The sequence below is a fragment of the Camelina sativa genome, chromosome 8, assembly GCF_030686135.1.
Source record: "Camelina sativa cultivar CO46 ecotype springtype chromosome 8, ASM3068613v1".
Lineage (NCBI taxonomy): Eukaryota > Viridiplantae > Streptophyta > Magnoliopsida > Brassicales > Brassicaceae > Camelina > Camelina sativa.
The window spans coordinates 18,104,831-18,127,088 of record NC_141887.1 but is presented as its reverse complement, the minus strand read 5'-3'; the positions used below and the strand labels follow the sequence as shown (position 1 = coordinate 18,127,088).

The 22,258-nt window shown below is 39.6% G+C and overlaps 2 protein-coding genes and 3 pseudogenes across 4 annotated transcripts; 2 read left to right on the top strand and 3 right to left on the bottom strand.

Annotated features, from left to right (window-relative positions):
• Window positions 1–324: 324 nt before the first annotated feature.
• On the bottom strand, window positions 325–2,474 carry LOC109125940 (putative F-box protein At5g41500 pseudogene; annotated as a pseudogene).
• A 136-nt stretch (window positions 2,475–2,610) lies between these two features.
• LOC104707227 (DNA mismatch repair protein MLH1) lies at window positions 2,611–6,889 on the top strand. Of its 2 annotated transcripts, none has more exons than XM_087462709.1 (16): window positions 2,611–2,944; window positions 3,044–3,216; window positions 3,315–3,387; window positions 3,489–3,602; window positions 3,725–3,935; window positions 4,030–4,178; window positions 4,342–4,440; window positions 4,537–4,606; window positions 4,721–4,856; window positions 5,065–5,159; window positions 5,245–5,353; window positions 5,477–5,642; window positions 5,790–5,951; window positions 6,066–6,222; window positions 6,313–6,476; window positions 6,590–6,889. In XM_087462709.1, the coding sequence occupies exons 3-16, from the start codon at window positions 3,337–3,339 to the stop codon at window positions 6,632–6,634; spliced, it is 1,728 nt and encodes a 575-aa protein (XP_087318835.1). In that variant the 5' UTR covers window positions 2,611–2,944; window positions 3,044–3,216; window positions 3,315–3,336; the 3' UTR covers window positions 6,635–6,889. The 2 variants fall into 2 exon arrangements, with proteins under 2 accessions (XP_087318835.1, XP_087318834.1); XM_087462708.1 differs by having other exon boundaries at window positions 2,619–2,944; window positions 3,489–3,623.
• Window positions 2,672–3,324, top strand: LOC147940121 (DNA mismatch repair protein MLH1 pseudogene; annotated as a pseudogene).
• Window positions 6,513–8,039, bottom strand: LOC147940120 (putative RING-H2 finger protein ATL37 pseudogene; annotated as a pseudogene). The gene has a single exon (XR_015564309.1). The product of XR_015564309.1 is annotated as a putative RING-H2 finger protein ATL37 pseudogene (transcript).
• A 381-nt stretch (window positions 8,040–8,420) lies between these two features.
• On the bottom strand, window positions 8,421–21,681 carry LOC147940119 (putative RING-H2 finger protein ATL37). Its single transcript, XM_087460384.1, has 2 exons — window positions 21,548–21,681; window positions 8,421–9,363 (listed from the first exon to the last, which is right to left on the bottom strand). The coding sequence occupies exons 1-2, from the start codon at window positions 21,679–21,681 to the stop codon at window positions 8,421–8,423; spliced, it is 1,077 nt and encodes a 358-aa protein (XP_087316510.1).
• Window positions 21,682–22,258: the final 577 nt, after the last annotated feature.

The window sequence follows — 22,258 nt, the reverse complement described above, 5'->3', positions numbered from 1 at the left end:
ATAGTCTCGTATCAGTTAATTTACAAAAAAAAAAAAAAAAACACAATTGAAAGTAAAAGAGAACCTCAACAATACCAAAAACATAGCATGAATCTTTATTACGCAAGACGGCAAGATAGGCATCACAATGCAAGAAGTCCCATATGGTTATAAGAGCAGCGTGAAGCGTTTCCAATACTCGACCTCCTCTCTCAATTTTCTGCTCCTTGCAGACTACAAGTGTAATCAGCATAAGCTTCACTTCCAATTAAATATCTAAGATGCAAGAGCACACAAAATTACTTGTTTTCTCCTTTTGCTCCTCCTTAATTATATATATTGCTCCTAGACTAGCATTTCAATTGAGGCAAGTCTCAACTTGTTTTGATCTACTCGACGCTTTTCTAAACTACTTTGTTTTATCCTTTTGCCTCGTGCATGTTTCTTGATTTGGATCAAACTTGGAACATAAGAGCAGACTGCATAAGAGGCATCATATGTATATCTTTGAACATCCAATTTTTTCAAGTATCCAGCCTCTCCAATGATGTTCATATATGTTTTGCAACGATAAGAGTCCTCATAGTTTTGACTGAAATACATATAGATTTTCTTCTCCTCGTCAATGAAGAAACAATGTGGATAATCTACTTTAGGTCTCGTATCAATTCTCAAGAACTTGCACCACGACACCATTTCAACCTCAATCTTGGTCGTGATCCATATATCAAACTCAGATGATTCGTGTTGCCGTAATGAGGCTGCAAGCTTCTCTTCTTTAACACAAGATAAAGCCACATATCTACCATCCTTAATGGTAGAAGGCATAGGCAGAAGCGGCCCGAATCTCTCTCTTGTAAAATCAAAACATATTATGTGATTGATATGACTTTTTGAGCTCCTTTTGTTAGCACACCAGTAACTTGTTAAATTAGGGTTTGTTATGGGCTTCCAACTCAAAACCAATTGGCAATGAGTGGAGAGGCCCTAACCCTTTATATATTACTCAAGTCCCTTCTCATGTATCAGATGTGGGATCTTTTTCTCCACACGCCCCCTCGAGATGATGGCTCTTCTAGGCTCTGATACCATGTTAAATTAGTGTTTGTTATAGACTTCTAACTCAAAACCAATTGGCAGTGAGTGGAGAGGCCCTAACCCATTATATATTACTCAAGTCCCTTCTCATCTATCAGATGTGGGATCTTTTTCTCCACATAAAGGTTTCCCTTAATAGAAACACAATCGGAAGACCAATATATACTCCAGTGTGGAGTGACATCAAGAGTTTTCCATATACCATAGTCAAAATCGTAGATTTCGTACCAAAAAAAATCATATGGTCTATTCCCATAATAATCTATAAACCTCAAGAATTTAATGCTACGACAATATTTCTTATCTTGGTATCCGAGAGCATAGTTGAAATAATCACATCTGTGTGGACGGTGAGAGTATCGGAAGTTGATCTGAAGAAACAGAGGATCTGTAAGAGTTACAAGCTATCGCAGAGTGTACCTAAAGGACTTCAGACGAAGCGGGAAAGTGGCAAGTTGTCTTTGCCAGCACAACACCTTGAAGACAGTGCAGTGCATCGAGCGTGGAGATGCTGAGCATGGACGAAAAAGGTGTCAGCCTAAAATGTGTCCGTTGGAAGCTACAAGCAAGTGGAGTGTTGAAGTCAACATAATGATGAGGTTTCTCCTATGACTCATTGGACAAAGAGAGGTTCTTGAAGGACATGGTGCATAGGAGGATTTGCTGGATAAAGAAGAGTATGGTGAAGATTGTTGTTGTCTATAAAAGAGAAGCAATTCACAACCTTGTTCGGTTACCACTTTGACAGAGAGAAAAGTGTGTGTTTAGATCTAAGCAAGAAAAATAATATTGCTTGAGGGTCTCATTGGTGAGTGAATAAAGAGTGAGCATAGCTGTTAGCTGTGCATGTAAGGTTGGGTAGATTAGAATTGTTTCAGTGGCAAACCATGTTGTGGTGTTGCATAAAACTGATCAAACAAGTTTGTAAGATAGTTGTTTGAGAATTTCTTAATAAAGCTCAGTTTACTGATTTCTTGGTGTTCTTGTATTAGTATTCAATGTTCTAGTTATTTCATGATCCACCTTGTTTGCACCAAATACGGATTCCAAACCACAATCCTACTAACCTCTTGCAAGATGCACAACAACAAACCCTCAAAGTGGAGAATTCTATATATAGTCACTTGATTGTTACGGAAACGAAGTTGGCCTATAACCTTTATAGATGGATCAAAGTCGACGAAGCCACTCATTAAATAAAGACCGTGAGGCTCCTCCTTCATGATCATCGTGGCCTCCCCTTCTCTTGTTACTTTACCAATGTGCATCTTCGTAAAGCTCTCACTTTTGGCTATATTGTTCCAAGATTTACAAGTTAATCGCACTGCTTTCATAGAATTCCAGGGAGCCCTAGAAATAATCTCCTCTATCAAATCCCTTGGAAGGTTGGAGATCATCGTCCTCGACCTCGACTTCGTCATTGTTTCAACCTTCAAAAACCTTTTTATATTTTTTTCAAGACTAGGAGGGATGAGGGCAAGAAACGGCGTCGTTCAGTTTATAGGATTTTTTAATTGGGCCAAAGGCCCATGTGCAGACCTAAAGCGAGCCCAATTTGTATCTGGCGCTGAGGTTTTTATTTTCTGCGGAGGAGATGATCGACGACGGTTCGTCTCTTACGGTGGAGATGGAGGAGGAAGCTTCTCCGGCGGCGGCGATTGCACCGAGAGAACCGCCGAAGATTCAACGCCTAGAAGAGTCCGTGGTCAACCGTATTGCAGCTGGTGAAGTAATCCAGCGTCCTGTTTCAGCGGTGAAGGAGCTCGTTGAGAACAGCCTCGACGCCGATTCCACTTCCATAAGCGTCGTTGTTAAGGACGGTGGCTTGAAACTAATTCAAGTCTCAGACGACGGTCACGGTATTAGAGTACGATTCTCTACACACTCTCATTTTTGGTTTTCGAAATTGGGAATTTTTTGTGTCAGTTCTGGTGAGAAATGATTCGTTTGTGTTCTTGTTGTTTAGCGTGAAGATTTGCCGATACTATGCGAGAGACATACGACATCGAAGCTAACTAAGTATGAGGATTTGTTCTCACTCAGCTCAATGGGATTTAGAGGAGAGGCGTTGGCTAGTATGACTTATGTTGCTCATGTTACTGTAACTACAATTACTAAAGGCCAGATTCATGGTTACAGGTTTCGTGACAGTGATTTGATTAAGTTATGTTTTTTGTTCTACTAAATTTGTGAAGAGACAGTGTTGTTATATTGTGTCTGCTAATTTTTTTGTTCAGAGTGTCGTAAAGAGATGGTGTCATGGAGCATGAACCAAAGCCGTGTGCTGCTGTCAAAGGAACTCAGATATTGGTTAGTTATCAGTTCAATTTTCATTACTTAATTGTGAAAATATTGGCATCAAATTGGTTGAGCAAAGAGCGAGATAAGTGAATTTGGGAGTAACTTTCTAGGTGGAGAATTTGTTTTACAATATGATTGCTAGAAGGAAGACACTTCAAAATTCTGCTGATGATTATGGGAAAATAGTAGACTTGCTGAGTCGTATGGCCATCCATCACAATAATGTAAGCTTTTCTTGTCGAAAGGTTGGTATACTTACTATATAGACTATTTTACCTCTTGGGGAAGCGGTATTTTGGAAATGTGAAGCGAATGATTTAGTTCCTTTATGATGATTTCTCACCAGCATGGAGCTGTCAAGGCGGATGTTCACTCAGTTGTGTCGCCTTCATGGCTTGATTCAGTTAGGTCCGTTTATGGGGTATCAGTTGCAAAGAACTTGATGAAAGTAGAAGTCTCCTCTTCTGACCCCTCTGGTTGTACTTTTGATATGGAAGGTTTCATATCCAATTCAAACTATGTTGCTAAGAAGACCATACTGGTGCTTTTCATTAATGGTGAGGATTTTCTTTCCTTAGTAGGAATGAAAAGTTATAACTGATTTCTCATTAGATAAGCCTATCTGACCTTTAATTTTATTGATTACAACAGATAGATTGGTGGAATGCTCTGCCTTAAAAAGAGCCATTGAGATTGTTTATGCTGCAACGTTGCCAAAAGCATCGAAACCTTTTGTCTACATGTCAATTAATTTGCCACGAGAACATGTTGATATCAATATTCATCCAACAAAGAAAGAGGTTATTGCTTTCCTCCTTATATGCTAGTTTTGAGGCTTAGTTCCAAATTCATGTATATGGGTTCAACTATTACGACAGAAGATTGTGTACTTGTTGCTTAACTTGCTTGAAAAAGAAATTCCTTATATACATCAAATAATAGATGTTTTGGTCTTCCCTGCAGGTTAGCCTTCTTAACCAGGAAATCATTATCGAGATGATTCAGTCAGAGGTTGAATTAAAACTGAGAAGTGCAAATGATACTAGGACTTTTCAAGAGCAGGTATGCTTGAAAAATAACCTGAAGCAAAACGTTTCATTGGAGGTTAAAAACATTTGTTTATTAATCATAAGATTCATTTCTATTTTCATGCTACAGAAAGTGGAATACATTCAATCTACGTTAACATCCTCGAGAAGTGATCCTCCAGTTTCTCCGTTGCTTTCTGGTATTTATCATTTGGCTAGTTTGAATGCCTTATATAACCTAAAGCCTTTCCCGTTGCATGCTCTTTTTTCGTTTTCCACTTCATATAAAACATGGTGCTCTTCTCATTTACTAGGACAAAAAACACAGAAAGTTCCTGTAAATAAAATGGTGAGAACGGATTCATCAGATCCAGCTGGACGGTTACATGCTTTTTTGCAACCCAAATCCCATAATCTCCCTGACAAGGTTTCTAGTTTGAGTGTAGTAAGGTAAGACCTTACCTGATACAAGATATGTAGTCAGTAACAAATCGTTCCCGTTTCATCACTCTTCAAAATTCTCGTTCTATTTACCAAATTTTTGCACTCCTATGATTTCCTTGAAAATGTTTGCTGTTGCTTTGGCAAGATATTCTTTTATTGGTTAAATGTTCTAAGCGTATTATTTTATCACTTGATGTTGTTACTGGACATGCAGGTCTTCTGTAAGGCAAAGAAGAAACCCAAAGGAAACTGCAGATCTTTCTAGTGTCCAGGAACTCATTGCTGGAGTTGACAGCTGCTGCCATCCAGGTAACTTTCTCTGCATAAATATTCTTCTGAACATAAGTGTAAACCAATCTTTGTAACAGCTTATGTTGAAATTATTGTTTGCTAGGTCTGCTGGAGACTGTTAGGAATTGCACATATGTTGGAATGGCAGATGATGTTTTTGCTTTAGTTCAGTATAACACCCATCTATATCTAGCAAATGTGGTGAACCTCAGGTATTGTTCTTGAGATCTAATGTTTTGGGGGAATAGTCTACTGTATTAATATGGGAACGGGTTTTAGCTGTATGTTACAAAAAGACCTCATTCTTGTATATACCATCCTTTTTGGATTTGCAGCAAAGAGCTCATGTATCAGCAAACTCTTCGTCGTTTTGCTCATTTTAATGCTATACAGCTTAGCGATCCAGCCCCTTTGTCGGAGTTAATATTATTGGCTCTGAAAGAGGAGGATCTAGATCTAGGAAGTGAGAACAATGACGATCTGAAAGAAAGAATCGCTGAAGTAAGTTCTGCTTTCTGTATCGTATTTCTGCTACTGGTTTTGTACCAACTATTCCTTTGGTTCAGCTTGTATCGTCAACAGTAACAAGTTCCTGTTGTGGTAATGTTGCGTATGGATTTCGTTAACTCATTTCATTTTAATATGTAGATGAATACAGATCTTCTGAAGGAAAAAACGGAAATGTTAGATGAGTATTTCAGCATTAACATTGACTCCAATGGAAATTTGTCAAGGCTTCCTGTCATACTCGACCAGTATACACCTGACATGGACCGAGTTCCCGAATTTTTACTGTGCTTGGGAAATGATGTGAGTTCCGATAATACTATTTGTATTATTAAATATCTGCAATTTTGCTCCTACTGAAATGCCACTGATCAGAGGAACAGTGGTTTCTAATGTAAACGGTAACGTACTGTTTAGGTTGAGTGGGAAGATGAGAAGACTTGCTTTCAAGGAGTTTCTGCAGCTATTGGGAACTTTTACGCGATGCATCCTCCTCTTTTGCCAAACCCATCGGGTGACGGTATTCAGTTCTATACTAAGAGAAGTGAGAGCTCTCAAGATAATACAGATTTAGGTATGCAACTTTCTCAAGTGACCAATGTTTTCGCTTTTGGTTAACTGCAAATGAAAGGGATGAGAGCATCTAAACATTGTACTGTTTCAGGGGGTAACGTTGAGATGGAAGAAAATATTGATCAAGACCTTTTTTCAGATGCTGAAAACGCATGGGCACAACGTGAATGGTCTATCCAACACGTGTTGTTTCCGTCTATGAGATTGTTCTTGAAGCCACCAGCCGCCATGGCTTCAAATGGAACTTTTGTCAAGGTTATTGTTTCTCTCATTACTAGATGGAGCTTTACATTTACATTAAGTAAAAACTTTTCTCTGGAAAATCAAAGCTCACAGACATTAATTACAGTTTTTTTACTCTTTTTCAGGTAGCATCCCTTGAAAAGCTGTACAAGATATTCGAACGATGCTAGCCGCAACTGCTGATCGCAGATGGAACTTTTGATATGAGTAGGCTTCCATTTGCTCTAACTATGCTTCTAGACTTCGAATGAAAACAAGAACCAATTTATGGTTAAACCAAACTGTGGCACACATGATGACCGAAACCATAATAATCAAATTCGAGCTTTCTCTGTGACTTATCCATCCTCATTGATTGAAGGGGAAGAATGTAAATAGATTAGAATTTCTATGGTATGAGGCGTTGGAATGACCTTTCACCAAAATGTTTGTCATTAGCTTGGGTAGTCTCGTGCATTAGATTGTCTCTGCCAAGCGTGGACCGAATGGGAGCAGCTTGAAAAGAGAAAGAGAGAGACGTAGATATGGCTCACCTGAGTGTTTGCCGTCCTTGAGAGAAGCCGCTTCTCTCATTTCCAACGCTTCCGCTCCTGTAGCCCTGTCTCGAACTCCTGGCTTGTGGTAATGCTATGTGGCTTCTCTTCATGAGATTCAGGCTGACCAGTTGTCTTTGCATCTCATCTGGTAACTGTAATGTGAATCGATCTAGATTCTCACCTAGCTGAACCAATGAATGTCCGGTCGAATGAGATCGAGGGAAGAATATATCAGCCTTACGCCAGCTCGACGATAACCCCGTAGATCTCGACCGAGGTGTTCTACAGTTTGCATTGTTGTTCCATGTCACGCTATTACCTGTCAAGCTTATCTCACTGGGGGATTCCCGAACGCCTCTCTCTGCACTTCCCATTTCAAGATCAGTGCTCAGATATGGAAAGCTCTCGCCAGGTTTTATAGACAAATTTGCACGACATACCGGACATGTGGATCGAGAAGAGAGCCACATGTCGATGCAGTTAGTGTGGAAAGTGTGGCTACAAGGAGGCATCCAACGTAGCAACTCTTCGTCCTCAAACTCGCTTAGACAAATTGCACATTCAACTCCGCCTTTGCCTATCTTGAGCCCTTTAACATGTGAATAGAGGAAAGCCGGAAAGGTCTCAATGACATCCTTGTCAAGCCCACGCCTCACTGTACTGTGCAATACTTCATGGCCTCCCGCCTCAATCTCTGCACTAAAAAATCCGTAGTGCAAGCAACAAACAACCAAAGCTAGTAGGAACATCGCTAGCAAAACGATCCCAATTACAGATTCGGCCGTGACTTTTTTTCCATTGGGATCTACTGATTCCAACTCTTCCTCGCAAGTTACGCAAGCAAGAAATTGGAAAGAGAAGAGCAGCAATAAAACATATAGTACAATCCGATGGCTTAGATCTCTTGTATAGATAGTCATGATGTGAAGAACTCTTCTATTAATATCATGGTGGATCACTTGAGCTCCATGTCTCCCTACAGAGAGATATAGAAGAAGTCGTCGTTCATTATGCAATACAAATCTGACTTGTAGATCAATAAGATATGCCCTTCACGACAACAAATATTGTATTCCTAATTAAAATGTTAGATTTGTTTTGGTCCGAATGATTGGTTTGGCTTTTTCCTCCAACCTTTTGACTTTAAGAAAGTCTTTATGTTCTTCGTAGACGTAAAACAAGTACAAGTTCCACTCAAGAGTCATGCCCTCTCTATTAACTTGTTGACTACGCAACAAGACTGTATCTGACAGTTTTGAACTAATCCTACTTGTAGACAACTGCAACAAGAAGACTAAAACAAAAATATTATTTTATTCACAAAGGTAAAGCATGGAACAGACAATGAAAAGTCAAAGGCTAACTCGATTTGGAACTACATCAGCACACAGATAGGACACATGTCTATTGTCTACACAGATTAAACCTTCTCTGGCACGAGGCGTTGGAACGACTGTTCACCCAAATCTTTCTCGTTTACTTGGGAAGTATCTAGCACTAGATCGTCCCTGCCAATTGTGGACCGAACAGAAGATGCTTGAAAAGTGAAAGAGAGAGACTTAGATATGTCACGCTTAAGTTTTTGTTGTCCTTGAAAGAAACCGCTTATTTCGCTCCCAACACACCCGTCCCTGTAGTCCTGTCTCGAACTCATGGCTCGAGGTAAAGCCATATGGCTTCTCCTTACCAGATTCAAGCTAACCATTTTTCTTTGCACCTCCTCTGGTAACTGCAGTGTGAATTGATCTAGATTCTTACCTAGTTGAACCAATGAACGTCCGGTCGAATGAGATCTAGGGTAGAATATTTTAGCCATACGCCAGCTCGACAATGACCCTGTAGATCTTGATCGAGTTGCTCTATAATTTGCATCGTTGTTCCATGTCACAATATTATCTACCAAACTTATGTCATCATGCGATTCTTGAACGTTTCTTCGTGTATTCCCCGTTTCAAGATCCATGCACGGATATGGAAAGCTCTCGCCAGGTTTTAGAGACAGATTTGCACGACATACCGGACATGTGGACCGAGAAGAGAGCCACACGTCGATGCAATTACCATGGAAAGTGTGGCTACAAGGAGGCATCCAACGTAACGTGTCTTCATCTTCGAACTCGTATAGACAAATAGCACATTCAACCCCACCATTGCCTATCTTGAGCCCTTTAACCTCTGAATAAAGGAAAGTAGGAAAAGACTCGATTACTTCTTTGTCAAGCGCAGCAACCGTAGCTATACTGTGCAATACTTCATGGCCTCCCGCCTCACCGTCCGTAAAGCAGGTTCCATATATGACGAAGAAAAAGAACATAATTACAAGGAACAACGTAAACAAAATTGTTCCAATTATTGATCCCGGCGAGACATTGCGTACTTTATTGTAGTCTGCGTATTCCCAGTTTTGCTGGCAGGTTACGCAAGGCAAGCATTGGAAAAACAATAGAAGACATGCTACGGTCCCATGAATGAGAAGTCTCATGATGTGAACGGCTCTTCAAAAATATCACGGCGGATCACTTAAGTTTCTATGTTTCCGTTTAAGAGCGATAGAAAGAGAAGAAAAAGAAGTCCTTATGTTATACAAATTCTGATTTGTAGATCACTAAGATCTGCCTGTCACAATACATAATGGTAGATTTGTTTTGGTCCAAATTCTTGATTTGGCTATTATCTCTGACTTTTTGGCTTTGAACAAGTCTTTTTGTTCACCGTAGGCGTAGAACAAGTGAATTTTCACTGATGCCTTCCCTATTAACTTGTTGACTACGCAACAAGATCTAATCCTACTTCACAATTGAAAACTGTCGGGAAAGTCATTTTGAAAAAGATTAAAAAAGGAAGATAATGCAAAGTCAAATGATAGAGGGACTACAACAGCCTGATAGATAGCACAGGTGGAGCAATAAGAGAGCCATATGGTATAAAAAATGTAAACAAGGTGGTACCAAACGCATTCTAACTGCGGTTGCTCGATCTCTGTATCGCTGAATAAGGTAATTGATGCAGTAAAATGCTATGAACGTGATACAATTATTCCCTCATTTATTTTAAACTTTATATATCACATGATGCAAATTTTAACATATCTTTTCACTTTGTAAATTTTAATGAGAAGACATAGACCAGAGAGAAAAGTGGCATTTGAGTCTTCTTTTTATAGGTTCTAGCCTAGAACTTCTAGGTAAATTCCACGCGCTACCCTGTTTAGCATTAAAAATTTAAAACCAGTGCAATGACTAGCCTTGGGCAAAAAACACTGTATCCATTTACCCGAACCGGAACCGACCCAAAATAACCAATTCGGTTCGGATTCGGTTATCACCAAAATAACCGATAGATAATTATTTTCTATATCCGTGAGTATCGGATCAGGTCGGTTCCGGTTATCACCAGAGAACCGAATGGATACCCGAGAACCCGAAACTCTATCTTTAGTTCTTCCCAAACCTTCACTTATGATGAATCATCACTTTTGACAGCCCGCAACTGCTTTGGATTTTTGTCTTTCTCGATTCAGCCTTGTTCTCGTACGACTACGTACATCTTTGTAATCTCTTATATACCAGTGTACCCATGTCTACCCTAATACAGAAAACTGGAATCCCTAAATAATCTCTCTTCGTCACCGCCGTCTGCGTTGTCGAGAAACCAATATTCAGAGGTATGTTTTCGATCTGTTTCATTTCTCTCTTTCTATAGCCCACTTAATCGATTATTTGTTTAACTATTGTTATCATTTATCACTTCTTCGGGTATTTTGTTAATCTTAAATTTAGATTTGTAAGCTTTGCCTTTGCTGTTCAAGGTTGAAAAAAAAAGATTTGTAAGCTCTAGCCTCTAGTCTAGGTTACTGTCTCTGATGTTCAATGTTCTTGTCTGGTTTGTGCTAAGGTTGAAAAAAGATTTGCCTTCTCTGTTTAAGCTAAGGTTGAAAAAATAAGATTTGTAATGACTGTTTGTGATGTATGGTTTGTAAGGTTTTGTGACTGTTTGTGACTGTTTAAGCTTTAGTCTAGGTTACTACTTACTGTCTGACTGTTTGTGATGTATGGTTTGTAAGATTTAATCTGATTTTTACTATTTCGTTGGTGTAAATTGTAATGTTCAATGTTTTGGTCTTGTTTGTAAGTTGTCCTGTTCAATGGCTAAATATTTTTTCTTAATGCTGCAGATGGCGTCTTCTGATCATCCTTCACCAAATGATCAGTTTCCATTGAGTGATGAAGATGATGGTGAAAGAGGCGATGATGTTGATTCACCTACTTTTGGTCTTGGAGCTAACAACAAGAGGAAACATGGTGAAGGAGGTATTGAGGATGGTTCTAACACAAGGAAGAAAGCAGTGACATCGTGGGTTTGGGAACATTTCACTAAACAGAAGGGCAATAATGACTTATGCAATTGTCATTATTGTAGGAAACAACTGAAATGTCCAAGCAAGTCCAGTACCTCCAATTTATCTAAGCATCTACTAACTGCATGCAAGGTATACAAGGTATGGCAAGCTGCTCATACAGAAAAGAGTCAGAATGTGTTTAGTCCCGATGGTGTTAATGGTGATCTTAGATTGAGTAAAGTGTCTGAATCTGTGTTTCGGGAAGCTTCTAATGAGTTGTTGGTTTTAGCTGAGCTGCCATTATCTTTCATAGAGTGCTTAGCTTGGAGACACTTTTGTGCCAAAGTTCAGTTGTATAAGCCGCACTCTCCTAGAACAACAACAAGAGATGTTGTGGAGATGTTTGTTAAGAGGAAAGCAGCTATGAAGAAGGTGCTTGGGGAGAATAAACAGACAACCGATATTTGGGTGGCTCCATATCCTGGAAATAGTTATATAGTCATTACTGCTCATTATATTGATGCTTGGTGGAAGTTAAAGAAGCTGATCATTGGTTTCAAGAATGTTCTTATGGATTGTATGGAAGGTTCAACAATCTCCAAGGTTCTTATGGATTGTATGGAAGAGTGGGACATCAAGAAAGTCTTTTGCATCACAGTAGACAATGCCACTGCTAACAGTTCAGCAATAAGGAGATTAAAGGAAGCATTTACACAGCTTAATGGGAATGATGCATTTATTCTTAAAGGTGATTATTTGCATCTAAGGTGTGCCACTCACATATTGAACTTGATTGTTAAGGAAGGTCTGCAAGAGGTAGATGACAGTGTGGCTGCCATCAGGAATGGAATTAATTTTCTGAGAGCTACAACAGACAGATTGAAAGCATTTGATCTTCGAGTGGAAACAGCAAAAGTTAAACGTGGAAGCCTACCTTTAGATGTCAAGACCAGATGGAACTCCACTTACCTCATGTTAGAACAAGCTTTGAGGTTTAGGGTGGCATTTGAAAAGATGGAGGCTGAAGACAAAGTCTATAATGACTACTTTGAGGAAAAAGTAGATGGGACAAAAAGGGTTGGACCAGCAGTCAAGAAGGATTTCGATGCAGTTGAGAGGTTGGTTCAGTTTCTTGTCATCTTTTACAAGTCTACACTAGTACTATCAGCTTCAACTTCTGTGTGCTCCCACAAGATATACAATGAGATAGTTACCATCCTAAAAAACATTACTGCTCTAACTGCAAGTACTGGTCCTGATGCAAATTTGAGATGGAAAGCATTGGTTATGTTAGAGAAATTAGAGAAGTATTAGGATCCTTTTGGAGAGAAGGTTAAAATGAATAAGTTGTTGATAGTAACAAGTATATTCGACCCAAGAAAGAAGATGGAGTTTGCTTAGCTTTGTTTTGACACACTTTATGGTAAGAATAGTGTTGAGGCTACTCATCTTCATGATTCAGTCTTGCAAATCCTTAAGGATATGTTTGCAGAGTATAGTGTTCTAGTCAATAGAAGTGGCAGTGGTGAATCGGAGACATCTAGTCAGTCCCAAAGAGCAACTTCTCAGTCTCAAGAGCAAGTTGGAAGTGATTATTGTGAGAGAACCGTTGGTTATGAAAGCATGAAGAGTATCTACAAAGAGGTGGTTAAAGAACTAGGAATTCAAGATTCATCAAATGAGCTGGATTTGTATTTGAAAGAAAATGTGGAGAATCCGACCCTTCTAAATGGTGCTGAGTATGATGTGTTATCTTGGTGGAGGATCAATAGCCCAAAGTTTCCGCTTCTATCACTTATTGCTAGAGACATACTTGCAATGCAAGTGTCTTCAGTAGCATCGGAATCTGCATTTAGCACTAGTGGGAGGATATTAAACCCACAAAGAAGCTGCTTAACCCACTATATGATTGAAGTCTTGATGTGCACAAAGCAATGGATGAAATGTGAGATTCATGTCACTGAAAAGGGAGTGATAAAAATCCAACAAATTCCTGCGGATGTGGAGTTGCAAGATGATCTCATGCGAGTTAATAATATCTTCTATTAAACTCTTTTAACTCAAATGTGCTTTTTACTTTCTATTTCTAAAAATTGATCTTTTGTTTTGTTATGTAGAGTTTGATCCTGAGTTCAACTTGCAAGGACTGTAGAGTGAGTTCCAATTTCAAATAAAATTTTAAGTTTGATGTCTCTTTGATGAAACGCTTTCGATTTCTTACTAATGATTACTGAACTTAGTATCTTCTGTTTTGTTATGTAGAGTTTGATATCCTGAAATGAATTCAACTCGCAAGGAGCCAAGCCAAGGACGGTTTCAAGTAGCATTCAAGTTTCAAGTTTTAAGTTTCAAGTTTGATCTTTGTCTCTTTGATAGTTTGATGTTTTAACTTTGGTGTTTGATGACTGAATTTTGTTTGTCTTGCTCTTGTTGTCTGAACTTCGGTGTTTGATGTCTGAACTCTTGTTGTTAGGAAATAAGTTTGAACTTTGAAGTTTTAAACTTTGATGTCTCAGGTTTTTGTTTTCATTTTCGGGTAATTTGCTACATTCGGGTACAAATGGGTCCATTTTACCCGAACCAAAGTTTGAAAATTCAAGTTTCGGTACTGATTTGGTTCCAAAAATTAAAGAACCAAACCGACCCGGAACCGAGAGAAACCGAACCGATATCTGAACCAAATCTTATCGGTTCATAAATGGATAAAAAAATTGTGTAACCAAAAGAATCAGACCCAATCGGTTCCTACCCGGATCCGACCCGAGGACCCGAATGCCCAGAGCTAGCAATGACTCTTCCAGTTCCCAGTTGATTACATTATTACTTCTCAAATGAAAAAGCTAGGAATGTAATCTCTCCTCTAGTGGCCAATGTTTTTGCTTTTGGTTCTCGGTATTTGAAAAGGAAGAGCATCTCTAATTATATATATTGAACAGTTAGTATGGAAAGTGTGGCTACAAGGAGGCATCCAACGTAACGTGTCTTCATCTTCGAACTCGTATAGACAAATAGCACATTCTGTTAGGAGCACAAAAATCGAATTGAGAAAAGATGCGAATTATATTTAAATTACGAAATCAGAAACGAATTACAACAACATAATGTAAAGCATAAAATAAATCACAGAGGCAAGATATGATATCTCTTTCTTTAATTCAATAAATCGGCCGTAAGTGCTTTCGGACAATCACGATTTATGAATCCCAGTATACAACCGATCACGAACTATTACAGTAGCACACCCGTAATAGAACTCAAGCGAACAGATCTACGTTATACTCTCGAGACTACTAAACTAAGAACTTACTTAAACTAAGCAAGGGAGAGGGAGAGAGATCTTCAGAGAAAGGAGTGCTTTGTGTTTTTGTATGTGTAAAATAATGAAAGGTTGTGCCTCTATATATAGTGGAAGGAGGGAGGTCTCAAGAAAATATTCAGTGAATATTCTCGGAGTATTGCCCAAGTTTGCTTGGAGTTCACACCAAGTCTTTCCAAAAAATTAAATGGGTCTAAAGCTTTCCAAAAAACTCAAAAGCCCAGGGCCTACGGCCCGCGTCCACGCCCAGCCCGGCCCGTCCCGCGTCCGTGCTCGGCCCATCCCACGTCCGTGCTCGGCCCGTCCCGCGTCCGTGCTCGGCCCAGCCTGGTTTGGTTCAGTTCGCGTGTGGGAATCTTCCCTCTTCCATCTACACACTTTTGAAACTAGAAGAGTGTGAAATTATATATATGAGTGAAAAATCAGTCATATTTTCGATGTGGGATATTTCCCAAACCATCCCAAGTAGCTTACTTCACACTCTTATTTCTCATTCAAATCAACTCCGTTTTGGACGTGTGAGTATACCATCTTGTAGTAATCGTTACCAGCTTTCCATTGCACTATCAACCCGATAATTCCGATCATTCATTTGGTCGAAAAGTCGCTGGAAAGTCACTGTCCCAAAACCTGCAATTTTCTGAAACTTCTTTCTGAAAATTCAGTTCCAACAATCCCCCACATGAATAGAAATAACTCTAAACATATGACGACATAACAAACTCTATAGACTGACACTACTAGCTAGACTAGACAGACCTTCGAGAGTATATGCGAAAACTAACTGTATCTGAGTTGGTGGTGTTTTTAAACCTTGAACCGAATCATTGTTATTCCTGTCGAGTTTACTCGGCCAGATGGTGAACATGATGTCTTGAACCATCCGGATTTGTATGTAAACTTAGACAGCAGGCATAACACAGCTTCATTTTCTCGTAGAACGAGGTTCTCTATTGTGTTCATTGTGGCCTTGAACATGCCTGGTTAATCATGAGTGAACTTGGAGAGTATAGCCTCATATATTCTCCTAGAAACGGCCCCATTTCACACTCACAAGGTGATTTTAATAGCTGCTTGTATTTAAAGAAATATCCTGTAATTATTTCAAATATTTTACAAAGCTACATTTCAAATCATTAAAAGCATATGCTTAACTTCTAACATACAGGAAGCACTTTACATCATTTTTGGAACTGGGAAAAGACAAAAGTCTCTTAGTGCTTGTAGCAGATTCAGCTTGATTTAGTTGTCCCTTTGAACCTAGGTCATGGGGTCTCCAATCTGAGTAGGTGGGGTTACCATCAAACCTCCTCTTAAGTCGTAGGCTTTAAACCCATTCCTCTTGATGATTTTATAACTTGATCTCTCGCCAAACCTTTCCGCTAGGTTTTCTTTCGTATGGATGTAATCAATCATAACTACACCAGTTGAGAAAAGTTGTCTAACAGTTTTATGTCTCCGTCTGATGTGACGAGATTTGCCATTGTAATGGGTATTCCTTGCGCTGCCCCAAAGCCGATTGGCTATCACAGTGTACACGTATTGCAGGCACATGATTCCCCCACATTGGGATGTCTTCTAAGAAATTACGAAGTGATTCAGCTTCCGACATAGCTATCTCCAAAGCTATAAATTCAGATTACATAGTTGATTTAGCTGCCAGAGTTTGTTTGGAAGATTTCCAGGACACTGCTGCACCTCCAAGTGTAAAAACGTATCCACTCGTGGATTTGGAGTTTCTCGAGTTTGCGATCCAGTTGGCATCACTGTAACCTTCCAAAACTCTGGGTTCTCTACCATAGTGCAAGCTGTGATCTTTGGTATAACGTAGATAGTCCAAAACTCTAGTTATAGCCATCCAATGCTTATGTCCTAGATTACTTGTGTAGCGACTAAGTACATTTACAGAGTGCGCTAAATCCGGTCTTTACAGTTTGTCAAGTACATTAGACTGCCAATTACCCTTGCATACTCCACCTATTGTACAGGTTCACCAGAATTTTTGGTCAAGTGAATTTGAGGATCCTCTGGAGTTTTTGCAGTCCCATTTGAGTAGTGCTTGAATCGATCAAGCACTTTTTCAGCATAGTGGGTTTGAGACAAGATAAGGCCCTCATCAGTTCTGATGATTTTTATCCCCAAAATTACATCTGCTAACCCAAGTCCTTCATGTCAAAATTTCTTTTGAGCATGTTTTTCGTTTGAGTTATGATATCTTTGTTGCTTCCAATGATAAGCATATCATCTACATATAAGCATAACAAAATGTACCCTGATGGAGTAGTTTTGTAGTATATGCATTTGTCACTTTCATTAATGCGAAAACTATTAGACATCATCATACTGTCAAACTTCTCGTGCCACTGCTTAGGAGCCTGTTTGAGTCCATATAATGACTTCACAATTTTACACACTTTGTGTTGTTGTCCTGGAATAACAAATCCCTCAGGTTGTTTCATGTAGATTTCCTCCTCTAAAAATCCGTGGAGAAAATCAGTTTTTACATCCATTTGATGGATTTCAAGATTTCTCAAGGCTGCAATACCTATGAGCATCCTGATCGAAGATAGCCTTGTTACCGATGAATAGGTATCAAATAAATCTAAGCCTTCTTTTTGCCGAAATCCTTGGACTACAAGCCTAGCCTTGTACCGCTCAATATCGCCATTGGGTTTTCGTTTTATCGTAAAAATCCATTTACACCCCAAAGGCTTAAATCCTTGTGGTAGATCTGCCATCTCATAAGTATGATGTTGCATGATAGAGTCTATTTCAGTTTTGACTGCTTCCTTCCAATAAGGTGCATCAGGTGTAGACATAGCTTCTGCGTATGTTCTTGGTAGATTTTCAACTAGAAATGCCGTCATCAGAAAATCATCACCAAACGATTTACTTTTGCGAGCTCGTTTGCTCCTTCTAGGTTCCAGTTCTGTTTCTACAGAAGTAGTACTCAAAGTATTGCCAGCTTCCAAAGTCGCTGCATCTCGTTGTTCACGAGTCCATTTTTGAGTTTTCCTGCAGGGGAAAATGTCTTCAAAAAATGAAGCATTTCTCGATTCCATAATTGTATTCACATGGATATCTGGAATATCTGATTCATGAACCAAAAATCGATATGCACTACTGTTATGTGCATATCCGATGAAGATACAGTCTACGGTCTTTGGCCCAATTGTGACCTTTTTAGGAGGTGGTACAACCACTTTTGCTAGGCACCCCCACACTTTGAGGTATTTGTACGAAGGTATTGTACCTTTCAAAAGCTCATATGGTGACTTGCCAGTCACTTTATGCGGTATCCTGTTGAGGATGTAATTTGTGGTAAGCAAAGCTTCCCCCCACATGTTCTGGGCTAACCCAAATTCCTGTAACAACGCATTCATCATCTCTTTCAGAGTTCGATTCTTTCGTTCGGCTACTCCGTTAGATTCTGGCGAGTAGGGAGCTGTTGTCTGATGTATAATGCCTTTTTCTCTGCAAAATGCATTGAACGGCTCATTATATTCTCCTTCTCTATCACTTCGAACTAGCTTTATAGTTTTCTGAAGCTGATTTTCTACTTCGAGGGTGAACTCTTTGAATTTTTCCAGTGCTTCATCTTTGCTATGCAAGAGATATATATAGCAATATCTTGTGCAATCATCAATGAAGGTAACAAAGTATTTCTTACCGCCTCTACTTTGCACATACTTTAAATCACATAAGTCTGTGTGAATTAAGCCTAGAGGGTCGGTTGTTCTTTCAACGCGTGGTGAGGGAGTTTTAGTGAGTTTGGCCTGTACGCACACTTCACATTTTTCTTGGTTAGTTTTGAATTTCGGAATCAAATTCAAGTTTTGCATTTTTTGCATTGTTTTGTAATTGACATGTCCTAAACGTTCATGCCAAGTAGTAAACGACTCAACCAAGTAAGCAATAGGGTTTTCTTTCATTTCAGCAACAGAAGCAGAAGTACAATTTTCGGATGGAATATCGTTATAGACATCTTGATCAGTCCACCCTTAACAAAACCCTTTCCCAAATACATCCCATTTTTCTTAAGAACTAACTTATCAGCCTCAAAACTGATGGAAAAACCATGCTTGCTTAGCACTGTTCGAGAGATGAGATTCTTCCGCATGTCAGGTACGTGCTTCACGTTCTGCAAGGTGAGCTCACGATCAGAAGTTAGCTTCAGAACCACTTTGCCCTTACCTTCAATCTTGGACACCGCCGTGTTGCCCATGAAAAGCTGCTCGTTTGACTTGTTCTTCTCGTAGGTGGTGAACATGGTCCTATCAGTACATATATGTGTGGTAGCACCAGTGTTATAGAACCACTCCACTAGATTCAAGATATCAACCAAGTTACATTCCGTAACCACCGCAACCATGTCTTCTTCAGTTAGGTTTGCTTGAAACTTGAGATCTTTGGCTTTGCTTTTGCACACTTCAGCCTTGTGTCCAATCTTACCACAACGATGACACTTGCCTTTGAACTTCCTCTCAAGGTTGCTCTTCTTGAAATTTGGTCCAGAGACACCTTCAACGGTTTATGAGGAATAGAGATCCCTTTACCCTTGCCTTTCAGCTTGACCTTATGCTCAGCTACATGAACATCATGCCCCTGGTTTTGAGCTTCCCAATGAGCTCCACGATTGTTGTCCTCAACTCTCAACCGACGGATGAGATCATCAAAAGACATTGCCTTACACTTGAGGTTAAGGTAATGCTTGAAATTCGACCAGCCTGGTGGTAGCTTCTCGATCAAGCAATTTGTCTTGCAGACATTGCAGATCGACATCCCTTCCAACTCGATCTCCTGAAAGATGCGTTGAAGAGCCTCCACTTGTTCCATTATTGGTTTGGAATCCACCATCTTGAAGTTCAGAAACTTCGTAGTTGGGAATTTCTGCATCCCAGACTCATCAGTCTTATACTTGGTCTCCAAAGCTTGCCACAATGCTTTTGAAGTCTTGTAAATACTGTAAAGGTCATACAGATCGTTGACCAAACGGTTCAGAATCTGACCTTTGCAACAATAGTCTCCTTGAGCGCAGCTATCCATACTGTGAACCACATACACGTCAGTGTCACCTTGTGGAAGCGTTGGTGGATCCTCTGTGAGGTATCGTTCCATGTTCATGCTGGCCAAGTAGTAGCGCATCTTGTTTTGCCACGTTTTGAACCCAACTTTGCCATCAAACTTATCTGGCATCATCCCTTGGGAATCCGAAGGTGGTATCCCCATGTGGGTTGATCTATTACCGAACAGATTTCGGCGCACGTTTTCCATACCCGAATCGGTAAGCTTTGTGTTTTCAAGTTCTTTAGCAAGCCGTAAAGCCAACTCCGCAGGAGTTTCAACAGGGGTTGCAGGAACCCTAGCACCGTCAACGTTGTTGGTGTTGTCTCCAGACATCTTTCTGTTTCACAATAAACAGATCTGATTAATATATTAATCAAACAATTCAAGTAATTAAATTACACTTAATTAGTTTTGCAAACTCGCTTAACAAGCGTTCACAGAAACTTGTTTCACAAACTCACTCAATTAAGAGCGTTCGTGGAAACCAGAGAGAGTAGAGAAGAAATAATTAAAGTAAAAGCGTTCTTCAAAAACTTTCCGCGTAAGCACCGAAAGATGAAAGCAGAAACAATTTTTCAGAAGATTTTGAAATCGTTTTTAAAATAAAAAATTCGAAAAATTCTCAATCTGTTTAAAGCGATAAGTAGAAAGCAGAATTATTGAATTAAGACTGTTAGGAACGCAAAAATCGAATTGATAAAAGATGTGAATTATATTTAAATTAACGAAATTAGAAACGAATTACAACAGCATAATATAAAGCATAAAATAAATCACGGAGGCAAGATATGATATCTCTTTCCTTAATTCAATAAATCGGCCGTAAGTGCTTTCGGACAATCACGATTTATGAATCCTAGGATACAACCGATCACGAACTATTACAGTAGCACACCCGTAATAGAACTCAAGCGAACAGATCTATGTTATACTCTCGAAACTACTAAACTAAGAACTTACTTGAACTAAGCAAGGGAGAGGGAGAGAGATCTTCAGAGAAAGGAGTGCTTTGTGTTTTTGTATGTGTAAAATAATGAGAGGTTGTGCCTCTATATATAGTGGAAGGAGGGAGGTCTCAAGAAAATATTCAGTGAATATTCTCGGAGTACTGCCCAAGTTTGTTTGGAGTTCACACCAAGTCTTTCCAAAAAATTAAATGGGTCTAAAGCTTTCCAAAAAAACTCAAAAGCCCAGGGCCTACGGCCCGCGTCCACGCCCAGCCCGGCCCATCCCGTGTCCGTGCTCGGCCCGCTCCGCGTGCGTGCTTGGCCCAGCCCGGTTAGGTTCGGTTCGCGTGTGAGAATCTTCCCTCTTCCCATCTACACACTTTTGAAACTAGAAGAGTGTGAAACTATATATATAAGTGAAAAATCAACTCAAATTTCCCAAAGTAGTTTATTTCACACTCTTATTTCTCATTCAAATCAACTCCTTTTTGGACGTATGAGTATACCATCTTGTAGTACTCGTTACCAACTTTCCATTGCACTATCAACCCGACAATTCCGATCAGTCATTTGCCCGGAAAGTCGCCGAAAAGTCATTGTCCCAAAACCTGCAATTTTCTGAATCTTCTTTCTGAAAATTCAGTTCAAACAATTCAACCCCACCATTGCCTATCTTGATCCCTTTAACCTCTGAATAGAGGAAAGCCGGAAACGACTCGAGTACTTTTTTGTCAAGCGCAGCAGTCGCTCTACTGTGCAATACTTCGTGGCATTCCGCCTCATCACCCTCCGTAGTGCACGATGCACATAAGAGGCAGAACATGAAGATACTTACAAGGAACATCGTAAACAAAACTATTTCAATTGTTGGCGAGACATTGGATACGCTATCGTAGTCTGTGGATTCCCACTCTTGCTGGCAGGTTGCGCAAGGCAAGCATTGGAAAAAGAAGAGCGGCAAGAAAACACATGCTACGATCCCATGAATGAGAAGTCCCGTGATAATAGTCATGATCATGCATGTGAACCGCTCTTCAATTATATCACGGCGGGTCACTCAAGTTTCTATGTCTCTGTTAAGAGCGATAGAAAGAGAAGAAAAAGAAGTCCTTATACTATACAAATTCTGATTCGTAGATGACTAAGATCTGCCTGTCACGATACAATGGTATATTTATTTTGGTCTGAATTATTGATTTGGAGTTTATTTGTCTCGGACGTTTTGGCTTTGAATAAATATTTTTTTTCACCATAGGCGTAAAAAAAGTACATCTCCACTGATACCCTCTCTATTAACTTGTTGACTACGCAACATGACCTAATCCATCTTGTAGACAATTGAAAACTGTCGGGAAAGTCATTGAAAAGGATAAAAAAAAAAAGGAAGATAATGCAAAGTCAAATGATAGAGGAACTACATCAGCATGATAGATAGCACAAGTGTAGAGCAATCAGAGAGCCATACCATATGGTAATCAAAGATGTAAACAAGGTGGTACCAAACGCAGCGTTTCGTCGTCTTTGAATTTGTTCAGACTTCAGACACACGAGGCATTCTAACTGCGGTTGCTCGATCTCTGTATCGCGGG